Source organism: Oratosquilla oratoria, unplaced genomic scaffold, assembly GCF_046742065.1.
Source record: "Oratosquilla oratoria isolate Oo_2021 unplaced genomic scaffold, ASM4674206v1 SCAFFOLD45, whole genome shotgun sequence".
In the NCBI taxonomy this organism is placed as follows: Eukaryota; Metazoa; Arthropoda; class Malacostraca; order Stomatopoda; family Squillidae; genus Oratosquilla; species Oratosquilla oratoria.
The window spans coordinates 2,580,351-2,604,656 of NW_027467710.1; the positions used below are offsets into that span (position 1 = coordinate 2,580,351).

Sequence of the window (24,306 nt, forward strand, 5' to 3'; positions counted from 1 at the left end):
CTTCCACATATTCTATTTTTTGCATTCTTCCCTGCTTGACAGACATTCCACATGCTATCTTTACAAGAACTACTCACTTTTCTGCATCTCTGATGAAAGCTAATGAAACACTCAATTTCAATCATTTTTTGCCCATTTAAAGTACCAGTAGATAATTATACTCATGCATTCACATACTTAAATGTATAAGGAAATATGCTTTATGTCATAATCTTATGTATAGCATAATCCTTAATTCTCTTAAGTATATTAAGAGGACATGCACAATCTAAATAGATTTTATTAAGAAGCAAAGTTACCTTGACATTAAGGACACTGTCTTCTCCAAGGGCCCGAAAAGCACCAAGAATGAAATTTTCATCCATGTAGTCAGCCAGCTGTAATAAAAAAAAAATTACTTGAAGAATCTAATGAATTACCAACTTTTACTATGACTATAGCTAGTACACTTGTTCCTCCTTTAACAAACTAAAAAGGGAAGAAGTTTCTCTTGTTGATTAGTCCTGTTAGCAATTTCATGCAGACTGAGAGGAAAGTAATTCTAGAAACAAAAAATTGGGACATGGACAAAAATATAACACACAATGGTATATATGCTGTATATCACTAACATTATTTACAACTAAAATGTTTTGTAACTGATATTACTGTGGCACCAGCTTTCTCACTTTTCTCAACAGAAGCCATGTAGATGTTATTATCTGTCAAACGTCGGCCTTTTGATCATACTCCTCCAGCCATCATGATCTTCGTATAATCTCTCTTGATTTATTTCTTTTAGTGTTAAATTTCTTTTCTCTAAATTCATCTTTACACAATCTAATCATCTCTTCTAGGTCTTCCCGCCGGTCTCTTTCCTCTTGGTTGCCACTACATATATTTCTTAGGATATACCTTACATTCTATTTACATGCCCATACCATCTCAAGTTGTATCTTCCTATGAATTCTACAATCGGTTCTACATCCAGAAGTTTTCTTATTTTCTCGTTTCTGATTCTATCTCTTCTGGTGACATCCATAATAATTCTCAATAGTTTCATTTCTGCGACTCCTATCTTAGATTCTATTTTCTTTGTCATGTTCCCTGTCTCTGACCCATACATTAGGACTGGTCTTAATATAGTAGTGTATATAACTGTTGTAGTTCATTACCTGGTACATTACTTTTTGGTATTTCCCAGACCACTGTTGTAATGTCTTCATCTATGTTAATTATTCTGATACAGTTAACATTCCATCTATCAATCCATTGTCCCATATCTCTCTTGCAGGAAACCCACATCTCCTAGGTAATTGGCAACAATCACTAGATTGGCCCATACATCACTAGGAAGAAATATTGTGTCATCTGCATATGACTAGGGTAGGGGAGTGCAAGATGAGGTGTCTGGTGTTTTCTGTGTAATGGCTGCATATGGAGCAGCTTGTTTCTGTAGCCAGGCCTATACTGTGTTGGTATTTTGTGATGGATAGTGATTCAAGTATAGCTGTGCTAGTTTGGTTATTACTGTTCTCGTGACTGAACTTTCTGTGAGGTTAATGTCTAGGGTTTTTTGTTGGCACTACAATGTTGTAATGCTACCTTTGATCCAAGCTTGAGAGGTTTTGTGTGTTGTATGGTACAGATTGGTTATAGATGTTTCAAAAGTATGCTGCTGCTTTTTTTTTCCTTTCAGTTGATAGTACTTGTATAATGTGATGTTCTATGGAGATTTTGGTTTCTATATGTTGGGATGGTTTTGGTGCATCTTGTCATTATTATCATGCATCAACTACTGTGATATTACACTGCTCAGTGAGGCAAGTACGAGTATGGTGTTTGCCCATCTGTTGCTGACACAGGTTCATTCACATATGCTAAGTTTCAGAAGTCTAATGCCGCGTCCACACGGTCGAGCTGTGCCTGGCAGACTTTGCCCTTACCAGACAAAGTCCGCAGACTCTGCCCGCAAAGTGTCCACACGGCTGACGATGGTGGTTGGAGGTTAGTTGGTTGCAAGCAGAGGTTGGGAGGGAGTGATTCAGTGCGGTACGATAACTATGGTTCCCGCCATACTTGGAAAGAAGGTAGCACTTTACAGCATTATAATTGCTGCCTGCATTAAAAAGAAAAACAAGAAATCACGGAGACATGCCTGATGCCGGGAGTGGTTACAAAGACGTGATTTAATGGGAAGCTCAGTGACAATTCTACGTGAATTGCAGGATGAAAATGAACAATTGTTTTGCAGTTACATGAGAATGAACATAAGCAGCTTTTCTTTTCTCCTTTCGAAAGTGGAGCCATATATACAAAGGCAAGAGACAAATATGAGGAAAAGCATAGCACCAATAGCACGTCTTGTCGAGACCAGTACACACTAGTACTAGGTGCAGACATGGTAGTAAGGTAACTTCGGTCTGTACTGAGCGGGTTTGCTAACTTTGCTCGCACCTCACCTCATGCGTTTGGCAGCGATGTCAGCCCTCCATCCACTGCCCGCAAATGGCGCCGGGAACGGACAGTTTGATGGTTTGCCCGATGAAATTGCCCGTTGTCGAGCAAAGCCCTCGTGCCCGGCGGACAGTGCTCGACCGTGTGGACGTGGCTTAAGCAATCTGGGTTCAAGCCAGTTAAGTCAACAACTTGTGGAGCACCAATGCGAGTTTCAACATGGGTTTCTTACAATTTATATTGATCTCAAAAAGGAGCTTGATTCAGTGCATTGTGGAGTCCTATGGGATCTTCTGCAGATCTATAGGATTCTTAATTTACTTGATGTCTGACTTGTATTCTGGGACAGACCATGCTGTAAAGTATAGAGGAGGTATGCCCAGCTTCTTTCCTGTTAATTCATGAGTGAGGCAAGGGTGTGTCCTTGCTCCAACACTTTTCAACATTGTCATGGACTGGATTAGACACAGTTGTCAATGTCATTGCAGAGCATCTATTGGCAACATGCACATCACTGACTCTTTACTGCTGATGCTGCCTTTCTTGCAGTCAATGGAGGTCCTCGTTGCAGCCCTCAAGTCACTGCACAGGGAGGTGAGACTGCTTGAACTTCAGGTCTCCTAGACCAAGACCAAGGTTCAGTCTGTCCATGCACGTGGTAAAGACATTACGGTTTTGAATAGCTTCACATACCTTGGTAGTATAGTACACAACAGTGGTGCATCCATGTCAGGAATTACTTTAAAGGACTGGTAATGCACATGGTGTTATGGACATATAAACAAGACATCAAAGCAAAAGGAAGTCTAGCGATTGAGCTCTGACCTAGTGGTTCTGTTGCCAAAACGAAGGAAATGCCTAGTGCTTATTTTTTAGAATGTATAGACTATGTTCTTGAGTGACCAGCAAAGGTTAAATCCAGTTCTTAGAAAAGTATAGTTTTGGCACAATGGAGAATAAATAAATAAATGAACCAACAAAGAGAGGGCTGGATGTAAGTAGAGTCGAATCACCAACAGGAGTGATACCGAAGAGGACATGTTTAAGTGATACACCGAGAACAAATCAAAGGTGGGAGAATAAGTTTTTCAGCTTTTCAAAGAAATTTAGGAGAAATAGGTAAAGGCATGGATATAGATAAGTTAAGTATAGCAATGCACTAAGAAATTGTGACGTAAGAGATTATCGTTTTGAAACTAGACTACTGAGCTTTACTTAGAGAAATGATTACTCTGCGTCAGAGTAATGAGCAAACAATTATAGAATTGAATGACCTAAAAAGTGAATTTTATATGCTTAAAAGAGAAAATGAAAGAAAAATGAGGATAAGAACAAAAATGAAGAACTAAACAAGGAGGTCAAAGAGCAATTACAGGTAGTGACCGAAAAGGTGGAAGAGTCAGTCAAGGAAACAGACCTCCTTGAAATAAAAAATCAGTGGAAGCAGGAACAGGAAAATACAAAAGAAACAGTTATGAAAGTAATTAAAGAAAAGGAAAATTGGGTGATAGATACAGAAGACAAAAGTAAATTCATTGTGGTCCATGGTATCAAAGATAAACATAATGTGTATAAATATCACAGAGATAAGGAGGAAAAAGAAATAGCAAAGGAAATTCTGAAAGAAATTCAAGACAAAGGGCAAAATTTTGACAAGGAAATTGATGAGATTCACAGAATGGGCGCATACTCAAATAAAACAATATAGACCTTTGAAAATCAAACTAAGAATTCAAATGATAGCTGAGGAGATACTATCGAAAGCAGTTAAACTAGCAAATAGTGAGAACTTCAGACATGTATGGATAAAAAAGGAAATGAGTGATGAGGAAAAAGAGAAAGACAAGGCTCTCAGAATTGAAAAAAAAAAAAAAGTGATTTTTTTTTTTGAGAGTATTGGATCTGAGACTGAGAAAATGGTATATCAGAAAAATAGAAACATAGATTATAAAAGATAATAAAATATGAAACTAAAAGCAGTTTACACAAATATGGATGGTATTTCTGGAATTAATGAATTAAACGACTATCTGGAAATAGAAAAACCTGAAATAATGGGAATTGTGGAGACAAAACTGAAAGGTCCTCTATCAACAAGTATGGTGGGACAAGGTCTATACAACCATTGGGTGAAAAATAGAACGGATCAACAGGGGGAAGGAATCATGATATTGTCTAAAAAGGGTATAAATGTGACAGATAATTGAAGGCAAATATAATGTGGAATTAATTATAATCAAAGTTGTAAATAATAATATGAAAAGTAGAAAATTTGTAATAGTATATATGCCACCAAAAACACAGGTCTGGTCTGATAGTGATCATTCAAACTTACTGAAAGACACATAGAACTCACTAATTGAGTTACTGAAAGAGGGTGGTAACATAGTAATTAAGGGTGACTTTAACGCAAAGGAAATAATCTAGGAAGAAATGACAGTAAAAGGGGGAGAACTCTAGAGCAACACACTACTGGATTTGACTATCGAATATACTTTAACACAATGGGTTTAGGAAAATACTAGATATAGAAACTATGAAGAACCATTGAAATTAGACTTGATATTCATTTCTGAACTTGATATCGTGAACAAAATCAAGTATAAGACACCAATTGGGAAGAGTGACCAAATACTAATAGAGTTTGAACTAAAAGAACAAAATGACACGAGAAGAAAAGAAAAACATAGAGAAGGAAGATTAATGTACAACAGAAATCACGGAGATTGAAGGGCCCCAATGGACCTTCACCAGCAAAATACATGGGCTCCAGGAACTGAACTACTGGGAGAGGCTGAAGGAGTTGCAGCTGTTTTCTCTTCAACAGCGCAGGGAATGCTACATCATCATCTACATCTGGAAGGTGTTAGAAAAGAGGGTGCCCAACACTGGTATTCAAGTAATAGTCCACCAAAGAAGGAGGAGGTTGTGTTATGTGAGGACCACTCCCGGATCAACACTGAGCATCTAGTCCAGAATACATAACAGCTTCTCGTTCAGTGGGCCAAGATTGTTCAACTACATCCCGCCTCAACTGAGAAACATAACAGGGGTGTCTCCACACACCTTCAAAAAACATCTGTGTATATGGTTGGCCAAAATACCAGACCAGCCGCCAACACCAGGATACACCGGCCCCAACGCCAATCGACTAATCGATTGGTCACAGTGGGACCCCAGTCTGGCTGCGTCGATCACCAACAGAAGTCATCCAAGTATATCTAAGTGTAAGTGGGCACCATTATGACCATAGGAAATTGCCGGTCGCTGCCGGGCGTTAATTACTTTGACCCCTTAATTCAAACCTTTTGTTATGGTAAAATCTAGCCAAAAATTTGGGATAAAAAAAATATTCAAAAATGGTATCTCCCTTATTTTTCAAGCTATTTAAAAATTATGTCTCTAATGAAATTGTCTTTTATATAGGTACCCCGGAATCCACTGTCGACCATGTAATGTTTACGTTGCCATTTGTTGCGGACCACTACCTTCTGTTTAGTTTAATTTGAATGCTTCCTGCGTTCAGCGGATGTGCAAGATATCAAAATTACCTTGTTGTTTTGCAAGTGTATGCCCAATTCTTTAAATAGAAAATTTCTTCAGCGATTTGAACGGAAATTTGGTTATCAAACTCGGCAACATAGTTTTCAGAGTAAAAATATTAAGGTAAGGTATCACTAAATATTATTTAAATATACATAACCATGTATATCAACCTATTTTCTCCTGGATATGAGAAGCTTAAGAGCGTTGATCACTTGATGTTTGAGCTTAGGGTCATCACATATGGCATATCATCCATGAATCTGATGCGTCCAGTTCATGTTTGATTTTGTTTACACATCACCATTGACGACCAAAACCACACAATGACGGTTTTTGCTCAAATGCATAATTTATATAGAAAAAATAGCATATGGTTGCATTATTTGACCTATTTTCTTCAAAATGTGTGATTTCCATGTAAAATGATCGAAGAGAAGTTACGTTTTTATCCTCTGCAAAATTACCAACCGGCAACCAACGCCGACCAAACCCAAACAATGATGGCTTTTGCTCAAATGTATAATTTTTAATAAAAATTAGCATATGGTTGTATTATCTGACCTATTTTCTTTAAAATGTGTGACTTCCATGTAAAATCATCAAAGAGAAGTTACGTTTTTATCCTCAGCAAAATTGCCAACTGCCGACCAACACCACGCAATGACAGTTTTTGCCCAAATGCATAATTTATATATAAAAAATAGCATATGGTTGCATTATTTGACATATTTTCTTTAAAATGTGTGATTTCCATGTAAAATCAACAAAGAGAAGTTACATTTTTGTCATTTGAGCAAAAGCTGTCATTGTTTGGGTTTCGTCGGCGTTGGTTGCCGGTTGGTAATTTTGCAGAGGATAAAAACGTAACTTCGCTTTGATCATATTACATGGAAATCACCCATTTTAAAGAAAATAGGTCAAATAATGCAACCATATGCTATTTTTTATATATAAATTATGCATTTGAGCAAAAACCATCATTGTGTGGTTTTGGTCGACGTTGGTCGGCGTTTAGCGAGACCCACAATTGACAGCTTCATGGTTGCCATGAAAAGGCAAATATGGTATGATGGAGATGTCTCACATTATTTTTGACATGCTCATGTGATTTGTTGATCCATAAAACCCAAGTATTCCGAATTTTAATTAAATTGGACCAGTGGTTTAGAGTTAATGTGTATTTCTTTACCGAAATCTTTACAAATTACCACCCTTAATTCTAACACTTTGTTATGGTAAAGTCTAGCCAAAAATGAGGGCTAAAAAAATAATGTAAAAAATCGTGTCTGCCTTATTTTTCAAGCCATTTCAAAAATTTAAAAAGCATTTTGTTTCTAATTAAGTTGTCTTTCATATGCAACAATAATTCAAGTTTTTTTTTGTGGGGGTACCTATTTTATATGCAACAAGAATTTGATATATATATATATTACAGGTGAAAAATGTAATCACACATTTGTCAATCACGTAGAAACCACTGTTGGAGTAGAAAAGACTGGAAACAGGGAATCTATATATTTCGATTGCAAACTGCAATCCTCTTCAGTAGATTATATATATATATATATATATATATAAAAAATATATATATATATATATTTTTGTGCCCGTACCTAACTACTGACATGCTAAAGACAAGTAAAGTTAAAAGTAAAAGTAGTGTAGAGTCTACATGTTAGGTAGGTCAAACACCACCAGAGGCGCCACCGTCGATGACGAGCACAATAGCGCGTCATTTTATGCGCACGCCATGCAAACGGCCAAATTTACATACCGCCGGAAATTTCATTCATACAAATGTTATGAGAGCATATTTACTACGATCGTAATAAATTTCAAACAATTACATCATCAGTTACATGTCGGTACATAAAAACATAAGATAAACATGGCGGCTTGCATTCAGCAGTAAATCGAAAATTGGTTTATGTTTCAGCATAAAACATGAGCTAAATAAATTCAGAGTTCGGCCAACTAAAAAAAAAAAAAAAAAAAAAACTACTAGTCTCACGGATTATTCTTATACCAAAATAAAGGCAGCGTGTTACGGTAGAGCTGAGAAATCGGTGGTACTAATTAGTTATTTTTTCTATCGGGTTGGATTATCGGATAACAACATCAACATCCACACGCCATCATATCTATCACTGGTGGTATGGATTAAACTTCACTCTATTAAGTTTCTTACTATTATGTTATTAGTTGAATTATTTGAACTATTTTCTTTAAAATGTGTGATTTTCATGTAATTTGATCAAAGAGAAGTACGTAATATTACGGACCACAGCTACGATTCGTCCTGGTGGTATGGATCAAACTACACTATTAAGTTTGTTACTATTGTGTTATTAGTGTAATAGCTTGCATATAGTTGAATTATTCAAACTATTATCTTTAAAATGTGTGATTTTCATGTAATTTGACGGTATTCGTAGCTGTGGTTAGGTAGGTCAAACACCACCAGAGGCGCCACCGTCGATGAGGAGCCCAATAGTGCGTCATTTTATGTGCACGCCATGCAAACGGCCAAATTTACATACCGCCGGATATTTCATTCATACAAATGTTATACGAGTGTATTTACTATGATCGTAGTAAATTTCAAACAATTACATCATCAGTTACATGTCGGTACATAAAAACATAAGATAAACATGGCAGCTTGCATTCAGCAGTAAATCGAAAATTGGTTTATGTTTCAGCATAAAAAATGAGCTAAATAAATTCAGAGTGCGGGCAACTAACCAAAAATAACGAAAACTACTAGTCTCGCGAATTATTCTTATACCAAAATAAAGGCAGCGTGATACGGTAGAGCTGAGAAATCGGTGGTACTAATTAGTTTTTTTATTCTATCGGGTCGGATTATCGGATAACAACAAACATCTATCCCGCCATCTTATCAAACTTCACTCTATTAAGTTTCTTACTATTATGTTATTAGTGTAATAGACTTATAGTTGAATTATTTGAACTATTTTCTTTAAAATGTGTGATTTTCATGTAATTTGATCAAAGAGAAGTTACGTTTTTATCCTCCGTAATATTACGGACCACAGCTACGATTCATCCTGCCCGCTATGATCACTGGTGGTATGGATCAAACTACACTATTAATTAAGTTTGTTACTATTGTGCTATTAGTGTAATAGCTTGCATATAGTTGAATTATTCAAACTATTTTCTTTAAAATGTGTGATTTTAATGTAATTTGACGGTATTCGTAGCTGTGGTGGGTAATTTTGCAAAGGGTAGAAACGTAATTATATGATCAAATTACATGGAAATCACACATCTTATAGAAAATAGGTCAAATAATGCAACCATATATTAAATTTTTATATAAAATTGTGCCTGTCAGTTAAAACCGTCATTGTTTACGTTTGATCGGCGATTAGTCAGACCGCACGTTTCGGCCCGATTTTCTGGGAAAAAATAGGCCCGATTTAATTCCATTCAAAATGCAATATCTCGAGAACTAGGACAGCTAGATGGATAATTCAAATTGTATTATACTCATAGCGACTTTTTGCATCCCATGAGAACTACTTCAGCTCAAATATCAGGAATTTCATTTTCATGTTGACCTAGCTACTGTGGTGGGTAATTTTGCAGAGGATAAAAACGTAATTCTATTATCAAATTACATGGAAAGCCCACATCTTATAGAAAATAGGTCAAATAATGCAACCATATGCTAAATTTTTATATAAAATTGTGCCTGTCAGTAAAAACCGTCATTGTTTACGTTTGATCGGAGATTAGTCTGACCGCACGTTTCGGCCCGATTTCCTGGGAAAAAATAGGCCCGATTTAATTCCATTCAAAATGCAATATATCGAGAACTAGGACAGCTAGATGGATAATTCAAATTGCATTATACTCATAGCGACATTTTGCATCCCATGAGAACTACTTCAGCTCAAATATCAAGAATTCCATTTTCATGTTGACCTAGCTATACATGTTTTAAATTATTACAATAATACTTGAAAATGTATTATATTCATTATTTCGTTTCTGACCAATTTCTTATAATTGGATCATACTCACATCCCCCATCCACAGTGCACCTTCGCGGGCCATTGTGAGTCTGAAATTCTGTACGGCTTTCGTTGAGAAACTTCTCTTTCCTGCCTTGGTCTAACCTGTAACTCCGACGAAGCAATCAAATGTTTACGTTTTCCAACAATAACAAAAGAACTACTTATTGCGCATCGTAGTTGTCGACAATATAGGTATGTATTCCAATTTTGTACTATAATTTACATATTAGAGCATACGAAAATATAATATATAATTTTTGATGGTTAAATTTTAATGAAATACGTAATCTTTAAATGATGCCCAGCAAGTCTAAAACTTACACACGTCAACGTCAACACACAGCTCAGCTGTTGCGTTGGAAAGTTTCCAAACTTGGGACGTTGTTGGGTAGCTGATGTCTACGATTTTTCACGAATTGAAAGGTATACTGAGCAAGAACAACCTTTTTAATTTTACCACATAAGAAGTCTGATAATTATATTTCAACATTGTACAATTTGATGGCATGCAACGTGAATCTGATGAGTCGAATAAATATATAATAAGTTTCTGAATGTAATTTTATAGGCGAGTTCATGGGGTACGCCTTCAAAGAAGAGTGTATGTGTAAAGATTTTAGTATGTATATGATGTTCATACAATTTCCAGGCTTTGGAAAGGCTCTGATGTCAGATGTCAGCATCTTGATATGGTGAGTGAAGTGCCACGGTCACGAACAAGATGTTATCGTGTTGATTTATTTTCAGGGTCTCGATAGTTCAAGATGTCATCGGATAGTGAAGAAGATTTTTTGTCAGCTGACGAAGGTTCAGATGAGGAATCTCCTGTGAGTAAGAAACAAACAGAAAACAGGTCGAAAACGAGGAAGAAGTCATCAGATATACTGGATTGTGAAACTGAGAAACCCTCCAAAGACTTGTCTGAACCTGATGGCGGTGAAGTGAGAGGGAAAGGTATATGTGAACAAGTGTGTGATGAAGTAGCACCAGGTGTACAAAGAAAAGTCGAACAAGAGAGCCAGGAAACGTCACAGAGTGAATATGTTATGGATCAGAGTGGCACAGGTCAAACCATGCCAGATGAAGTAGAGTGTACAAAAGAAAGTACCGAGAGTAAAGATTCAAATGATTTAATCGGTGATTTGATGTGTGACGATCTTGAAAAGGAAATGATCAAGTGTAAAGTAAAAAGTGTTAATAAAGAAATTAGTGATGGAAGAATTGAAGTCAAAGATAATGCAGAAGTAAAGGAAGAATTGAAAGATGAAGAGCATGAATTGATGACAGATGTAAGTTCTTTAAATTTAACGACTACCCCCAGGATTAGAACCAAAGTAGAGGACTCTGAAGATCAGTCTAAAACAGAGAGTGAACAGAATATTGGAGAGGAAAGTGAACACAAGATTGAACAGAATATTGGAGAGGAAAGTGAACACAAGATTGAACAGAATATTGGAGAGGAAAGTGAACACAAGATTGAACAGAAAAGTGAACATAAAATTGAACAAAAAAGTGGAAAGAAGATTGAACTAAGTGAACCAAATATTGAAAAGAGTGAACAGAAAATTGAACCAAGTAAAAAATCAAGGCAGCCAATCAAAGAATCACGTATTGGAATGAAGAAACCAAGAGAAAAGCTAGGTGAGAGGTTAGGGGCCAAGAAACTAGGATCTCGCCTTGAGAAAAAGCTTGATTCAGTAAGCCATGAAACTGTCTCTAGCTCAGCAGATCAAAGGAAAAACTTGAAGCATGTTGAAGAATTGAGTGAGTCAGCACAGAAGATGAGAGAGGAACAAAAGGAAAAACAAGAAAAGTTCTTAGAGCAAGAAAGAAGATGGCAACAAGTACAAGGACTTGTATCTGAAGAGGTAATATTCACCATTTATACTTGTTATGCTTAGGATAGAGGCAACACAATTACCTCTATAGCAAGGCCTGACAACCAAAACTGGTTTATCCCCACTGCATCATTACTTAGCAGACCTAATCCCCTCCCCCCCCCATCCTCTTAAGAATTTATAGAGGAGAAAAGAAGAAACCTTTCTAGGCTGTATCATTTCTTTATCCATTCACAGCCACTCTCCACTTGTACCTGTCTCTAGCCCCCTTCCTTTGCTGCATGACAGCCATTGAGGGAAGGGATAGGTGTGAGGAGAGAGTGGTTGTTAAAAGATTAGAAATAGCAGACCTTTTTTTTTTTTTTTGTTTTTTTTTTTTTTTCTGCTCTGGAAATTCGGGAGTGGAGGGGGGAGGTTTGCAATGTAATGAAGAGATGGTAAACCATCTTCAGCTGTTGGGCCTTAGTATGGGGATGATGTCTCTTGTTGCATTGTCTCAGACCAGAACAGTAGGCAGGAGACGAGGATGATCCTTTATCTAGTTTTGCATCTATATTATGACAACAACAACTTTTTTTAGTAACTTTTTTCCCACAAATTAATATTAATGGATGGTGAACAAATAATTCCCTCAACCTTCCTGCTCCCTGCCACTAAAGTGCCATTTCTGTTGCAAGCATGCACAACATAGGTTAGGAAATGACTAGTTTCTGCCATTGTGCCTCTAGAACCTCCAGTTCCCCATGGGTCCATCAAGATTGCTGTGGTGGAGGGGGGGGGTGTATCTCAGAAAATAGTGATGTCTGGTGGATGTCAAGGTTGCAGTTGCTTGAATCACATTAAGAATTGGAAGAAAAACATTTGTTTCACAAAAATAAATAGTGGGCGAGATGAAACTTCACAAATTCCCTTGGGAGTAGTGGCCATATGTTTTGATTCAGCTATGACCCTTACATACATATACCAAAGGCTTTTCCCCCCATACAAGGAAGGTAGCTAAAAAACAAGATAACAACCACTCCCACCCATTCCATCCCTAACATATTCCACTCCCTTCCACCTTCTTCTCTCCCTCTTATCTTGACGCCTCTTGGATGACTGGTCATCCCTGCATCTCGCCCACTGTCCTGGGTCAGAAGCAGTGTCACAAGACACAGCAAGGCTGCTTCATTAAATCGGCAACCCCTCCCTCTTCGTCCCCTCATGTAGAAAAGGAGAAGACAGGGAGAACTCCCCTTAGGCTGCATCAATTTACTTCTCACACATACTCCTTCACCCACTTCCCCTTATGTATCACAGCATCATCCATACACAACCATTCTCCATTCACCCCTATCTTTTATCCTCTCCTGTCCTTCCTCAACAGACATTCCCCTTTTACCTCATCCATCCATCTCATCGTAGGTTGACCCCTCATGTTCACTCCTTCCACCTCTACCTTCCAGACCTCTTTTACTAGTCTTTCTTCACTCGTTCTTTCCATGTGTCCAAACCATCCCAATGCTCTTCCATCAACCCTATCTCCCAACTCCCTTTCAACCCCCATTTTCCTCCTCACCTCATTTTTCACTCTATCCAGCCTAGTAACCCCTATCATACTTCTCAGTCACCTCATCTCAAACACATTCAAACTCCTCTGTTCCTATCTTATGTTTCATGTTTCTGCCCTGTACAGTGGTGTTGGCACAATCACTCCTTCATACAGTCTCCTCTTAGCATCCATTCCCAAATGTCTATTCCTCATTAAACTTTTTAATCCCCCAAAGCATTTACTCACTTCTCTCAATCTGCATTCTACCTCCACCTCCACTCCTCCCTTTCCCACCACATTTGCACCCAAGTATCTAAAACTATTCACTTCCTCCAGTCTCTCCCTTAATACTCACTTCCAGTCTACTGCCACTTTCTCCCCTTGTACATCTCATTGCCTTACTTTTACCCACATTTATCTTCAACTTCCTTTTTTCGCACACCTTCCCAAACTGTCATTTCTTCAATCCCTCCTCTGATCTTGCTACAAGCACAGTGTCATCAGCAACCATCTCCAATCCCCAACCCACTACCCTTGCATTTACCTCTCGCACCACCCCATCCATGTATAAATTGAACAGCCAGGGCGACATAACACATCCCTGACAAAGTCCCACCTTTACCTCAGACTACTCACTTTCTCCATTTCTAATCCTAACACAAGCTCTACTACTCTTGTAAAAACTCTTGACTGCTCTTAACAGCTTTCCTCCTATCCCATATATCTGCAATACCTCCCACAGTGCCTTCCTTTCTACCCAGTCATAATCCTTTTCCAGATCCATAAAAGCCCAAAAAACATCCTTACCTTATCCTATAGCTTTCTCACATATCTGTCTTACCACAAAAATCTGATCTACACAACCCCTACCTGTCCTAAACCCACACTGTTCCTCACCAATTACTCCCTCTCTTCCTCTCCTAATCCTCTCAATCAAGACCCTCCCATAAGCCTTCCCAACAACACTTAACAAGCTGATCCCTCTGAAACTACTACACACACACTTGTCCCCTTTTCCCTTGTAAAGTGGAACTATACAGGCACTCCTCCAGTCCTCTGGCACTCTACCCTCTCTTAAATAAACATTAAATAACCTCACCAACCAGTCCACCATCACTATACCTCCTTTTTTCAGACATTCTTCATGACATCCATCCAACCCAGGTGCCTTACCTGCTCTCATCATCTTAACAATTGCCTTCACTTTACTTTCAAAATTTTCTGTCATACTCATACCCCATTTCACATCTCTCCTCTTTGCCTCCTTTATCTTATGCTTTACTTCTCTTCTTTTTTCTTTGTACCTCTCATATGATTCCCTCATCCTATTTTGTAACCAATCTGTGAAAGCTCACTGCTTCTCATCTATAATCTTCTTTGCTTCCTCATTCCACCACTGACTACCCCTCCTTCTATTTCCTCCTTATAGGGGGTAAATGACTCTTTTGTGTATATAATAAATGTTTTGTCCAACACCTGCCAACCGCCACTTGTGTGAACATTTTGGCCTTGGGCATAAACCCACTTTGGGAATTTGTGGTCTTTTATGTCCTGGGCCAATTCTTGAAGGAGATTTATGCCCTAGCCCCAAACATCTGTCCCTGTCTCTCACCTTACTCTCCTCTCTCTCACCTTTCTCCTCTTTCTCCTCTCACACTCTCTCCTCTCTCCTTTCTCTCTTCCCCCTCTCTTTTATCTCTTCTCTCTCTTTTCATTTTTTTCTTTAATTGTCTCTTCTGTCTTCTCCCCTCTCTTTAATCTCTCTTTTCTCTCACTTTCCTCTCTCTTCTCTCCCTCATTCTGTCTTCTCTCTCTTTCCTTTCATATCTCCTTTCTTCCCCCTCTTTTTTCTTTCTTCTTTCGTCTCTCTTCCTCTCTTTTTCTATCTTTGTCTTCTCTCTTCTATCTCTTCTCTCTCTTCCTTCTCTTCTCTCATCTATCTCTCTTCTCTTTCTCATCTGTCTCACTCTTCTCTCTCTTTTCTCTTTCTCCCTTTTTCTCTTTCTTCTCTCTCCTCTGTTTCTCTTTTTTTGTCCTCTTTCTCCTCTCTCACCCTCTTGTCTCTTTCTCCTCTCTTCTCTCTTTCCTCTCCCTCTCTATGCTCTCTATCTCTCTCCCTCTCCCTCTCCCTCTCCTCTCTACCCCTCTCTCTCCACCAGCTCTCCTCTTTCTCTCCCCTCTCCTATCTCTCTCCTCTCACTCTGTCTCTCTCCCCTCACTCTGTCTCTCTCCTCTCACTCCTCTCTCTCTCTCTCTCTCTCTCTCTCTCTCTCTCTCTCTCTCTCTCTCTCCTCTCTCTCTCTCTCTCCCTCCCCTCTCTCTCTCTCTCCCTCCCCTCTCTCTCTCTCTCCCTCCCCTCTCTCTCTCTCTCCCTCCTCTCTCTCTCTCTCCCTCCCCTCTCTCTCTCTCTCTCCCTCCCCCCTCTCTCTCTCTCTCCCTCCCCTCTCTCTCTCTCCTCTCTCCTCTTGCTCTCTCTCTCTCGCTGCTCTGTCTCTCACTCTTCTGTTTCTCCGCTCTTTCTCTTCTCTGTCTCCCCTCTCACTCATCTCTCTCTTCCCTCTCAGTGCTCCCTCTCCCACACCTCTCTCCTATCTCTCCCCCTTCTCCCCTCTCTTTTTTTTTCCTCCACTCCTCTTTTTGTCCCCGTCTCTCTATCACCTGTCTCTCTCAACCCTCTCCTATCTCTCCCTCCTCTCTCCTGTCGCTCTCCCTCCTCTCTCACTCTCTCCTTTCCCCTCTCTCTGTCTCCTCTCTCTCCTCTATTCTCTGTCTCCTGTCACTCCTTTCAGTCTCCTCTCTCCTCTTCCTCTCTGTCCTCTCTCCTCTCTGTCTCTTCTCACTCTTTTCTCTCTCCTCTCTATCTCTCCCTTCTTTATCCTCTTTCTGTCTCTCACCTTCTCCTCTCTCGCCTCTCTCTCACTGCTTTCTCTTTCTCTTTCTCCTCTCCCGCTCTCCTCTCTCTTCTCCCTCTTTCCTCTCTTCTTTCTTCTCTCTATTTTTCTATATTCTTTCTTTGTCTCTTCTATGTCTTCTCTCTCTCTTCTATCTTCTCCCTTCCCTTTCTTCTCTCTTCTCTCTAATCTTTCTCACACTCCTCTCTTCTCTCTTTCCTTTCTCTCTTTCCTTTCTTCTTCCTCTCTTTTCTCTCTTCTTTCTTCCCTCTCTTCCTCTTTTTCTATCTTTGTCCCTTCTATGTACTCTATCTTCTCTCTCATCTATCTCTCTCATTATTCTCTCTTTTCTCTCTCCCTCTCTCTCTTCTCTCTTCCCTTTTCTCTCTCCTCTCTTTTTCTCTCCTCTTTGTCCTCTCCTCCCTTTCTCTCTGCTCTCCTCTCTTCTGTCTCTTGTGTTTTGTCTCTCTTTCCCTCTCCTCTCTCTCCTCTCTCTCATTTATCTCCCATGTCTCCTCTCTCTCTGCTCTCCCCCATGTCTCCTCTCTCTCTGCTCTCCCCCTCTCCTCTCTCCCCCCACTGTCCTCTCTCCTTTTTATCTCCTCTCTCAGCTCTCTCCTCTCTCTCCTCTCTCTCTCGCTGCTCTCTCTCTCTCACCCTCCTGTCTCTCTCCTTCTCTTCTCTCTCCCCTCACAGTGCTCCTTCTCCCGCTCCTGTCTCGTCTCTCTCTCCTTTCTCTCTCTTCTCTCTCATTTCTCTCTCATCTCTCTCCCCTCTCTTATTCTCTCCACTCCTCTCTCTATCTCTCCATCATCCCTCTCACTTTCCTTTCTCCACTCTCTCTCTCTGTCTCTCACCCACCTCTCCTATGTCTCCTCTCTCGCCTCTCTCCCCTCCTCTCTATCTCCTCTCCCGCTCTCCCTCCTCTCTTCTCTCTCTTTTCTTCTCCCTCTCTTTTCTCTTTTTTCTTCTCACTTCCTCTCTTTTTCTATCTTTGTCTCTTCTCTATGTCTTCTCTCTCTTCTATTTCTCTTCCTCTCTTCTCTCTCTAATCTCTCACTTTTCTCTCTCCCTCTTTCTGTCTTCTCCTTTCATCTCTTTCTCTGTTCTCTCTCTTCTCTCTTCTTTCTCTTCCTCCCTTTTTCTATCTTTGTCTCCTCTTTCTATGTCATCTGTCTTCTATTTCTCTTCCCTTTCTTCTCTCTCTCATCTATCACTCTTCTGTTTTCTCTTTCTCCATTTTTCTCTCTTCTCTCTTATCTCCTCTCTCTCCTCTACTCTCTCCTCCCTTTCTCTCTACTCTCTTCCGTCTCTCTTGTTTTTCTCTTTCCGCTCCCTTTTCTCTCTCATTCTCTCTTTGTGTGTCTCCTCTTTTTGTCTCCACTCTCATTCCTCTCCCTCTCCTCTTTCTCCCCTCTCTCCTGTCTTTCCTCTCCCTCTCTCCTCTCTTTCTGTCTCACTCTTTCTCCTCTCTCCTCTCTTTCTGTCTCACTCTTTCTCCTCTCTTTTCTCTCTCTCCTTTCTCTCCCTCCTATTTCTCTTTTCTCTACTCTCCTCTCTATCCTCGTTCTCTCTCTTCCCCTTCTCTCTCCTATCTTCTTTCCATCTCTCCTCTCTATATCTCTATCTCTACTCTTCTCTCCCTCCTCGTTTTCTTTCTCGTCTCTTCTTTGTCTCCTCTCTCTCTCCTCTCACTATCTTCTCTCTCTATTCTCGCTCAGTCCCCTCCCTCTCTCTCCTCTCTTCTTTCTCTCTCTCTCTCTCTCTCTCTCTCTCTCTCTCTCTCTCTCTCTCTCTCCCTCTCTCTCTCTCTCGCCTGTCCTCTCTCTGTCTCTCCTCTACCTCTCTCTTCTCTCCCTCTTTCTTTCTCTCCTCTCTCTCTTTCTTTCTCTCCTCTCTCTCTTTCTCTCCTCTCTCTCTTTCTCTCTCTCCTCTCTCTCTCTCTCTCTCTCTCTCTCTCTCTCTCTCTCTCTCTCTCTCTCTCTCTCCTCTACCTCTCTCTTCTCTCCCTCTATCCTCTCTCCTCTCACTCCCTCCTCTCTCTCCATTCTCACTCTCTCTCCTCTTTCTCATATCACTCGTCTCACTCTTCTCTCCTCACTCTCCCTCTCTATCTCTCCTCTATCTTCTCCCTCTATTTACTCTCCTCTCTGTCTCTCTCACCTCTCACCTTTCTCTCTTCTGTCTCCTATCTCTACTATTTGTCCATCCCCTCTCTCTCTCCTCTCTCTTTATGCTCTCTATCCTCTCATCTCTCTCCTTTCATTCTCTCATCTCCCCTCTCTCATCTCTCTCCTCTCTCTCTCCTTTCACTCCTCTCACTCTCATCGCTCCCCCCTCTCTCTCGCTCTCACTCCTCTCTTTTCCCTCCATTCTCACCTCTCACCTCGCTCACTCTCTCTACTCTCTCTCCCTGTCTTTCTGTCCCTCTTCTCTCCTTTCTCTTTCCTCTTTGTCTCTCTCTCTCTCTCCTCCCTTCTCTCTCTCATCTTTCTCTTCCCTACTCTCTCTCCTCTCCTCCCTCTCCTCTCTTCTTTCTCTGTTCTCTCTCTCTCTCTTCTCGCTGTCTCCCCAATCTGCGCCCCCTCTCTCCCCTCTCTCCTCTCTCTACTCTTTGTCCCTTCCCTCACCTCTCTCTCTCTCTCTCTCTCTCTCCTTTCGCTCTCTTTCTTCTCTCCTTTCATATTCCTCTCACTCTCCTCTCCTCTCTCTTCTCTCCCCTCTCTTCTCTCCCATCTCTTCTCTCTTTCCCTCCCTCTTTCTCTATGTCTTCCTTTTATCTCTCTTTTTTCTCTTCTCCCTCTCTTTTCTTTCTTCTTTCTCTCACTCTCTTATCTTTTCCTATCTTTGTATCTTTTCTATGTCTTCTATCTTTCTTCCCTCTCTTCTCTGTCTTCTCTCTCATCTATCTCATTTTTATCTCTTTTCTCTCTCGCTCTTTCTCTCTTCTCTCTTCCCACTTCTCTCTCCTTTCTCTCTCTCTTTCCTCTTTCTCTTTCCTCTTTCTCTTTATCCTCTCTCCTCTTTCACCTCTCTCCATCTCCTCTCTGTTTCCTCCCTATCTATCTCCTCCCTTTCTCCTGTCTCTCCTTTCTCTCTCTCTCTTTTTTTTTTTTTTTTTTACTATTTCCTCTCCTTTCCTCTCTCTCATCTATCTCTCTCCTATCTCCCCTCTTTCTCGCCTCTCTCCCTCTCTTCACTCTCTCTGCTCTCTCTCCTCCCGCTCCCTTCCTCTCTCGCTGCACTCTTTCTCACTCTCCTCTCTCTCTCACTCTCCTCTCTCTCCTCTCTCTCTCACTCTCCTCTCTCTCTCTCTCTCCTCTCTCTCTCTCTCTCTCTCTCTCTCTCTCTCCTCTCTCTCTCTCTCTCTCTCTCTCTCTCTCTCTCTCTCTCTCTCCTCTACTCCCTCTCTCTCTCTTCTCTCCCCTCCCAATGCTCCCTCTCCCGCTCCTCTCTCTCCACTCTCTTTTTCTCTTCACTCTGTCCTCGTCTCTCTCAACTCTACTATCTCTCCTCTCTCCTGTCTCTGTCCCTCATCTCTCTCCATCGTCTCTTCTCTCAGTCTCTCATGTCTCCTCTATCTCTCCCTTCTCTTTCCTCTCTCTTCCTGTATCTTTCTCTTTCTCTGTCACCCTCCTCTCTCTCTCACTTCTCTCTCTTTCTCTATCTCCTTTTCCTCTCTCTTCTCTCTTCTTCCTCTTTTTCTTCTGTCTCTTCTTTCTATGTCTTCTCTCTTCCCTCGCTTCTCTCCCTTCTCTCCCTAATCTCTTGCTCTCTCACTCTTCTCTCTCTCACTCTTTCTCTCTGTCTTCTCTCTTTCCTTTCATATCTATCTTCTCTCTTTTCCCTCTTTCCTCGCTCTTCCTCTCTTTTTCTATTTTGTCTCTTCTCTCTGTCTTCTATCACTCTTTCTTTTCGATCTCACTCTTTCTCGCTTCTCTCTCTTCCCTCTTCTCCCTCTTACTCTCTTTTCTCACTTCTTTCTCCTTTTCTTCTCTCTCCTATTCTCCTCTAATTTCTCCTCTCTGTATCCCATCTCTCCTCCCTTTTTCTCTCCTCTCTTCGGTCTCTCTTGTTTTATCTCTCCTCTCTCTCTCATCTTTCATCTATCTCTACTCTCTTTGTCCATCCCCCCTCTCTCCTCTATCCTTTCGCTCTCTATCCTCTCATTATCCTCTCTCCTTTTGCTCTCTATCCTCTCATTCTCCTCTCTCCTTTCACTCTATCCTCTCTCCTCTCTCCTATCTCTCCCTTCTCTCTTCCTTTTCTTTCACTCTTTCTCCTCTCTCACTCTCGTTTCGCTTGTGTCTCTCTCCTCACTCTTCTCTCTCTCTCTCTCCTCTCCCTTCTCTCTCTCTCTCTCTCTCTCTCTCTCTCTCTCTCTCTCTCTCTCTCTCTCTCTCTCTCTCTCTCTCTCTCTCTCTCTCTCTCTCTCTCTCTCCTGTCTCCTCTTTCTACTCTCTTTGCCCATCCCCCCTCTCTCCTCTCTCCTTTCGCTCTCTATCCTCTCTCCTCTCTCCTTTCACTCTATATCCTCTCTCATCAGTTTTCTCTCCCTCTACTCTTTCTTCTCTATCTCTCCTATCTTCTCTCTCTGTCACTCTCTTCTGTCTCTCTTCCTCTTCCTTCACGCTTTCTCCTCTCTCACTCTTGTTTCGCTTGTGTCTCTCTCCTCACTCTTCTCTCTGTCTCTCCTCTCTCTCCTCTCCCTCCTCTCTCTCTCTCTCTCTCTCTCTCTCTCTCTCTCTCTCTCTCTCTCTCTCTCTCTCTCTCTCTCTCTCTCTCTCTACTCTCTGTGCCTATCCCCCCTCTTTCCTCTCTCCTTTCGCTCTCTATCCTCTCTCTCCTCTCTCTCCTTTCGCTCTCTATCCTCTTTCCTCTCTCTCCTTTCGCTCTCTATCCTCTTTCCTCTCTCCTATCTCTCCCTTCTCTCTCTTCCTGTCTCCCTGCCTCTCTTCTCTCTCTTCTCACCCTCTCTTTCTATTCTCTCTTATCTGGCTCTCCTCTCTTCTGTCTCTTCTCTCCCTCTCTCTTTCTTCTCTCCCTCTCTCTTTCTCTATCTCTCTTCTCTATATCTTTCTTCTCTCATTTCTCTCTCTTCTCATTTTCATCTCCCGTTTATCTCATTTCTCTCACTTTTATTTCTTCTCTCTCCCTCTGCTCTCTCTTCTCTCTTCACTCCCCTCTTCTTTCTCTATTTCTCTTTCTTCTTCCTTCACTTTCTCCTCTCTCACTCTCGTATCGTTCGTCTCTCTCTCCTCACTCTCCTCTCTGTCTCTCCTCACTCTCTCCTCATTTCTCTATATCTTTCTTCTCCGTTTTCTATGTCTTCTCTCACTTTCTTCTCATGTATATCTCTCATTTCTCTCACTTTTATCTCTTCTCTCCCCCCTCGTTTGCTATCTCTCTCTTCCTTCACTCTTTCTCCACTCTTTCTCCTCTCTCACTCTCGTTTTTCTCTCTCCTCTCTCTCTCGTTTTTCTCTCTCCTCTCTCCATTCTCTCTGTCTCTCTCCCTCTCTACCTCTCTACCTCTCCTCTGTCTTCCTCTCCTCTCCTTTCTCCCTCTATCCTCTCTTCTCTTTTTTCTCACTCTTTCCTCTCTCTCCACTCTTTCCTCTCTCTCCACTCTTTCGTTTCTCCTCTTTCTCTTTCATCTCTATTTCCTCTCTTATCTCTCCCTCTCCTATCTCTTCTATTTCTCATCTTTCTGTCACCTTTCGTCTCTCTCCTCTCCTCACTTTCTTTCCTGTCTCTCTTCTCTCTCCTCTCCTCTCCTCTTCCCTTTCTATCCTTTCGTTCTCTGTCCTCTCTCTCTCTCTCTTTCTTTATCTCTCTCTTCTCTCCTCTCTCTCCTTTCACTCTCCTCTCTCTCCCCTCTCTTTCTCCCTTCTCTCTCTGTCTCTTTTCTCACTTCTCTTCTCTTCTCACCCTCTCTTTCTCCACTCTTGTTCTTTCTCCTCTCCCTCTTTTTTCTCCTCTCTCTTTTTCTCTTTTTGTCTCTCTTCTCTATCTTTCACACACACTCTCAGGGATTCAGTTTATTCCATACTAAGATTAGGAGGTATCAGAGGTCGTATTTTAATAACTACATACCCTGACCTATAAGTAGTCTTGGTTTCCAGTATGTATAAGGCATGACAGGAAAAGCACCATGTGAGGACAAAATCTTAATTGGTACAATATTTTGCTCCAAAGAACTTTATCAAGTACTAGCCAATTTACCTGCATGTTGCTGCAAGTTTGTGAATAATCCCTAACCTAACCATACCCCTCCTAACTTTAACCTTTAACCATAACCAAAAAATATATATATATATATATATATATATATATATATATATATATATATATATATATATATATATATATATATATTCTAAATGAAATATAGTTATCCACGTACCTGGAGTGATAGGGTATCAGAATATATATAGTTATGGGGGTCTATCTCCAAAACTCTAGGAGTTCGTGAACAAACAAACAGACAAATAATTAAAAGATAGCTATCCAAGTACCTTGGGTTATGAGGTTTCAGAATATATATGGTTATAGGGGTCTATCTGCAAAAACCTAGGAGTTTGTGAATAATCCCTAACCTAACCATACCCCACCTAACTTTAACCCTAACCAAAATAATTATATACCGGTATATATATATATATGTATATATGTATATATATATATATATATATATTTTTAAATATAGTTATCCAAGTATCTGGAGTGATAGGGTATCAGAATATATACGGTTATGGTGGTCTACAAAACCCTAGGAGTTCATGAACAAACAGACAAACAAATGAGAGATAGTTATCCAAGTACCTTGGGTTATAAGGTTTCAGAATATATATGGATATAGAGGTCTATCTGCAAAAACATAGGAGTTAATGAATAATCTTTAACATGACTATTGTAGTAGATTGTTAACACTACATGGTAGAACTCGGCCATAAGAGAAGAATTGAAACCAACTTAAATATCTTTGAACTTGTTAAATGCATTTCCGCTTGCAATAAAAGCAAATAAAAATAACCAATATTTTAACATTTGGTAAAATTATACAATCATTTTACATTGACATGCTTTCTTCTTATAATGTCTATCATTGTTTGTGGCAACATTAATTTCACAAATACAAATAATATTTATGGACACATACAATAGTTTGTTTAATCATAGTAATTTTTATGTTACAAAAATGCTATGAAGGTTAAGGGGAGACTACAGTAGTGGTGTATTACCACACCATACCCCATCTAACTTTAACCCTTAACCCTAACCTTTTTTTTTATGAAATATAGTTATCCAAGTACCTGGAGTGAGGGTATCAAATATATATGGTTATGGGGGTCTATCTCCAAAACCCTAGGTGGAGTTCATGAACAAACAGATAGAGGCTAATACTTTACTATAGTAAGATGGGGAAAACATTGTGTCAATAAAGGCACTATTCACATGGTGCTTTTTCTGACTTGTTGGCAGTTTCCTTCCACTTTCATACCAGTAGTAGGGATGTTTGTAACAGAGCTGGGCACATTCCTCAGTGCATTCCTAGGTGCGTTCCTCGATGCATTCTGCTTTAGTTTAGCCACGGTTAGCGCTCCCAAACTATTAAAGCAATATAGGTGCCGGTATAGTATGTGGCCTACAGAATTTTTCTTTGGTATAGTATGTGGCCTACCAGATTTTTATTCTGGTATGAACCTGTCTTTAATATTTTGGGAGTGCTAACCGTGGCCAAACTAAAGCAGAATCCACCGAGGAATGCACATAGGAGCACACCAAGGAATTCACCCAGCTCCGGTTTGTATACAAGGGTGAAGAGTTATAGCTACCCTTGTGCTATGGTGACATCAGGGATCAGCCATAATAAAAAAAATGAATATGTCACCATAGCAAGAGTGGTTAAGACCATTTCTACAATTTCTTTCATATAATATTCTACAAATGAGGAAGCAAGGTGATTTTACTCAGTTCAAGTGACATCACCATAGTGAGAGCATTAAATGTGGTTGT

The 24,306-nt window shown here is 40.3% G+C and overlaps 2 protein-coding genes across 2 annotated transcripts in view; one reads left to right on the plus strand and one right to left on the minus strand.

Moving 5' to 3' along the window:
• The window catches only part of LOC143023166 (tRNA selenocysteine 1-associated protein 1-like), a 55,413-nt gene extending 45,243 nt beyond the window's left edge, over nt 1-10,170 (minus strand). Inside the window, exons 1-2 of the mRNA XM_076181684.1 lie at nt 10,036-10,170; nt 300-377 (exon numbers count right to left, since the gene is read on the minus strand). Coding sequence (XP_076037799.1) covers nt 300-377; nt 10,036-10,068 — 111 coding nt within the window. The 5' untranslated portion in view covers nt 10,069-10,170. The remainder of the gene's footprint in view (nt 1-299; nt 378-10,035) is intronic.
• A 174-nt stretch (nt 10,171-10,344) lies between these two features.
• Nucleotides 10,345-24,306, plus strand: part of LOC143023322 (uncharacterized) — an 89,902-nt gene continuing 75,940 nt past the window's right edge. Inside the window, exons 1-2 of the mRNA XM_076181851.1 lie at nt 10,345-10,451; nt 10,776-11,896. Coding sequence (XP_076037966.1) covers nt 10,793-11,896 — 1,104 coding nt within the window. The 5' untranslated portion in view covers nt 10,345-10,451; nt 10,776-10,792. The remainder of the gene's footprint in view (nt 10,452-10,775; nt 11,897-24,306) is intronic.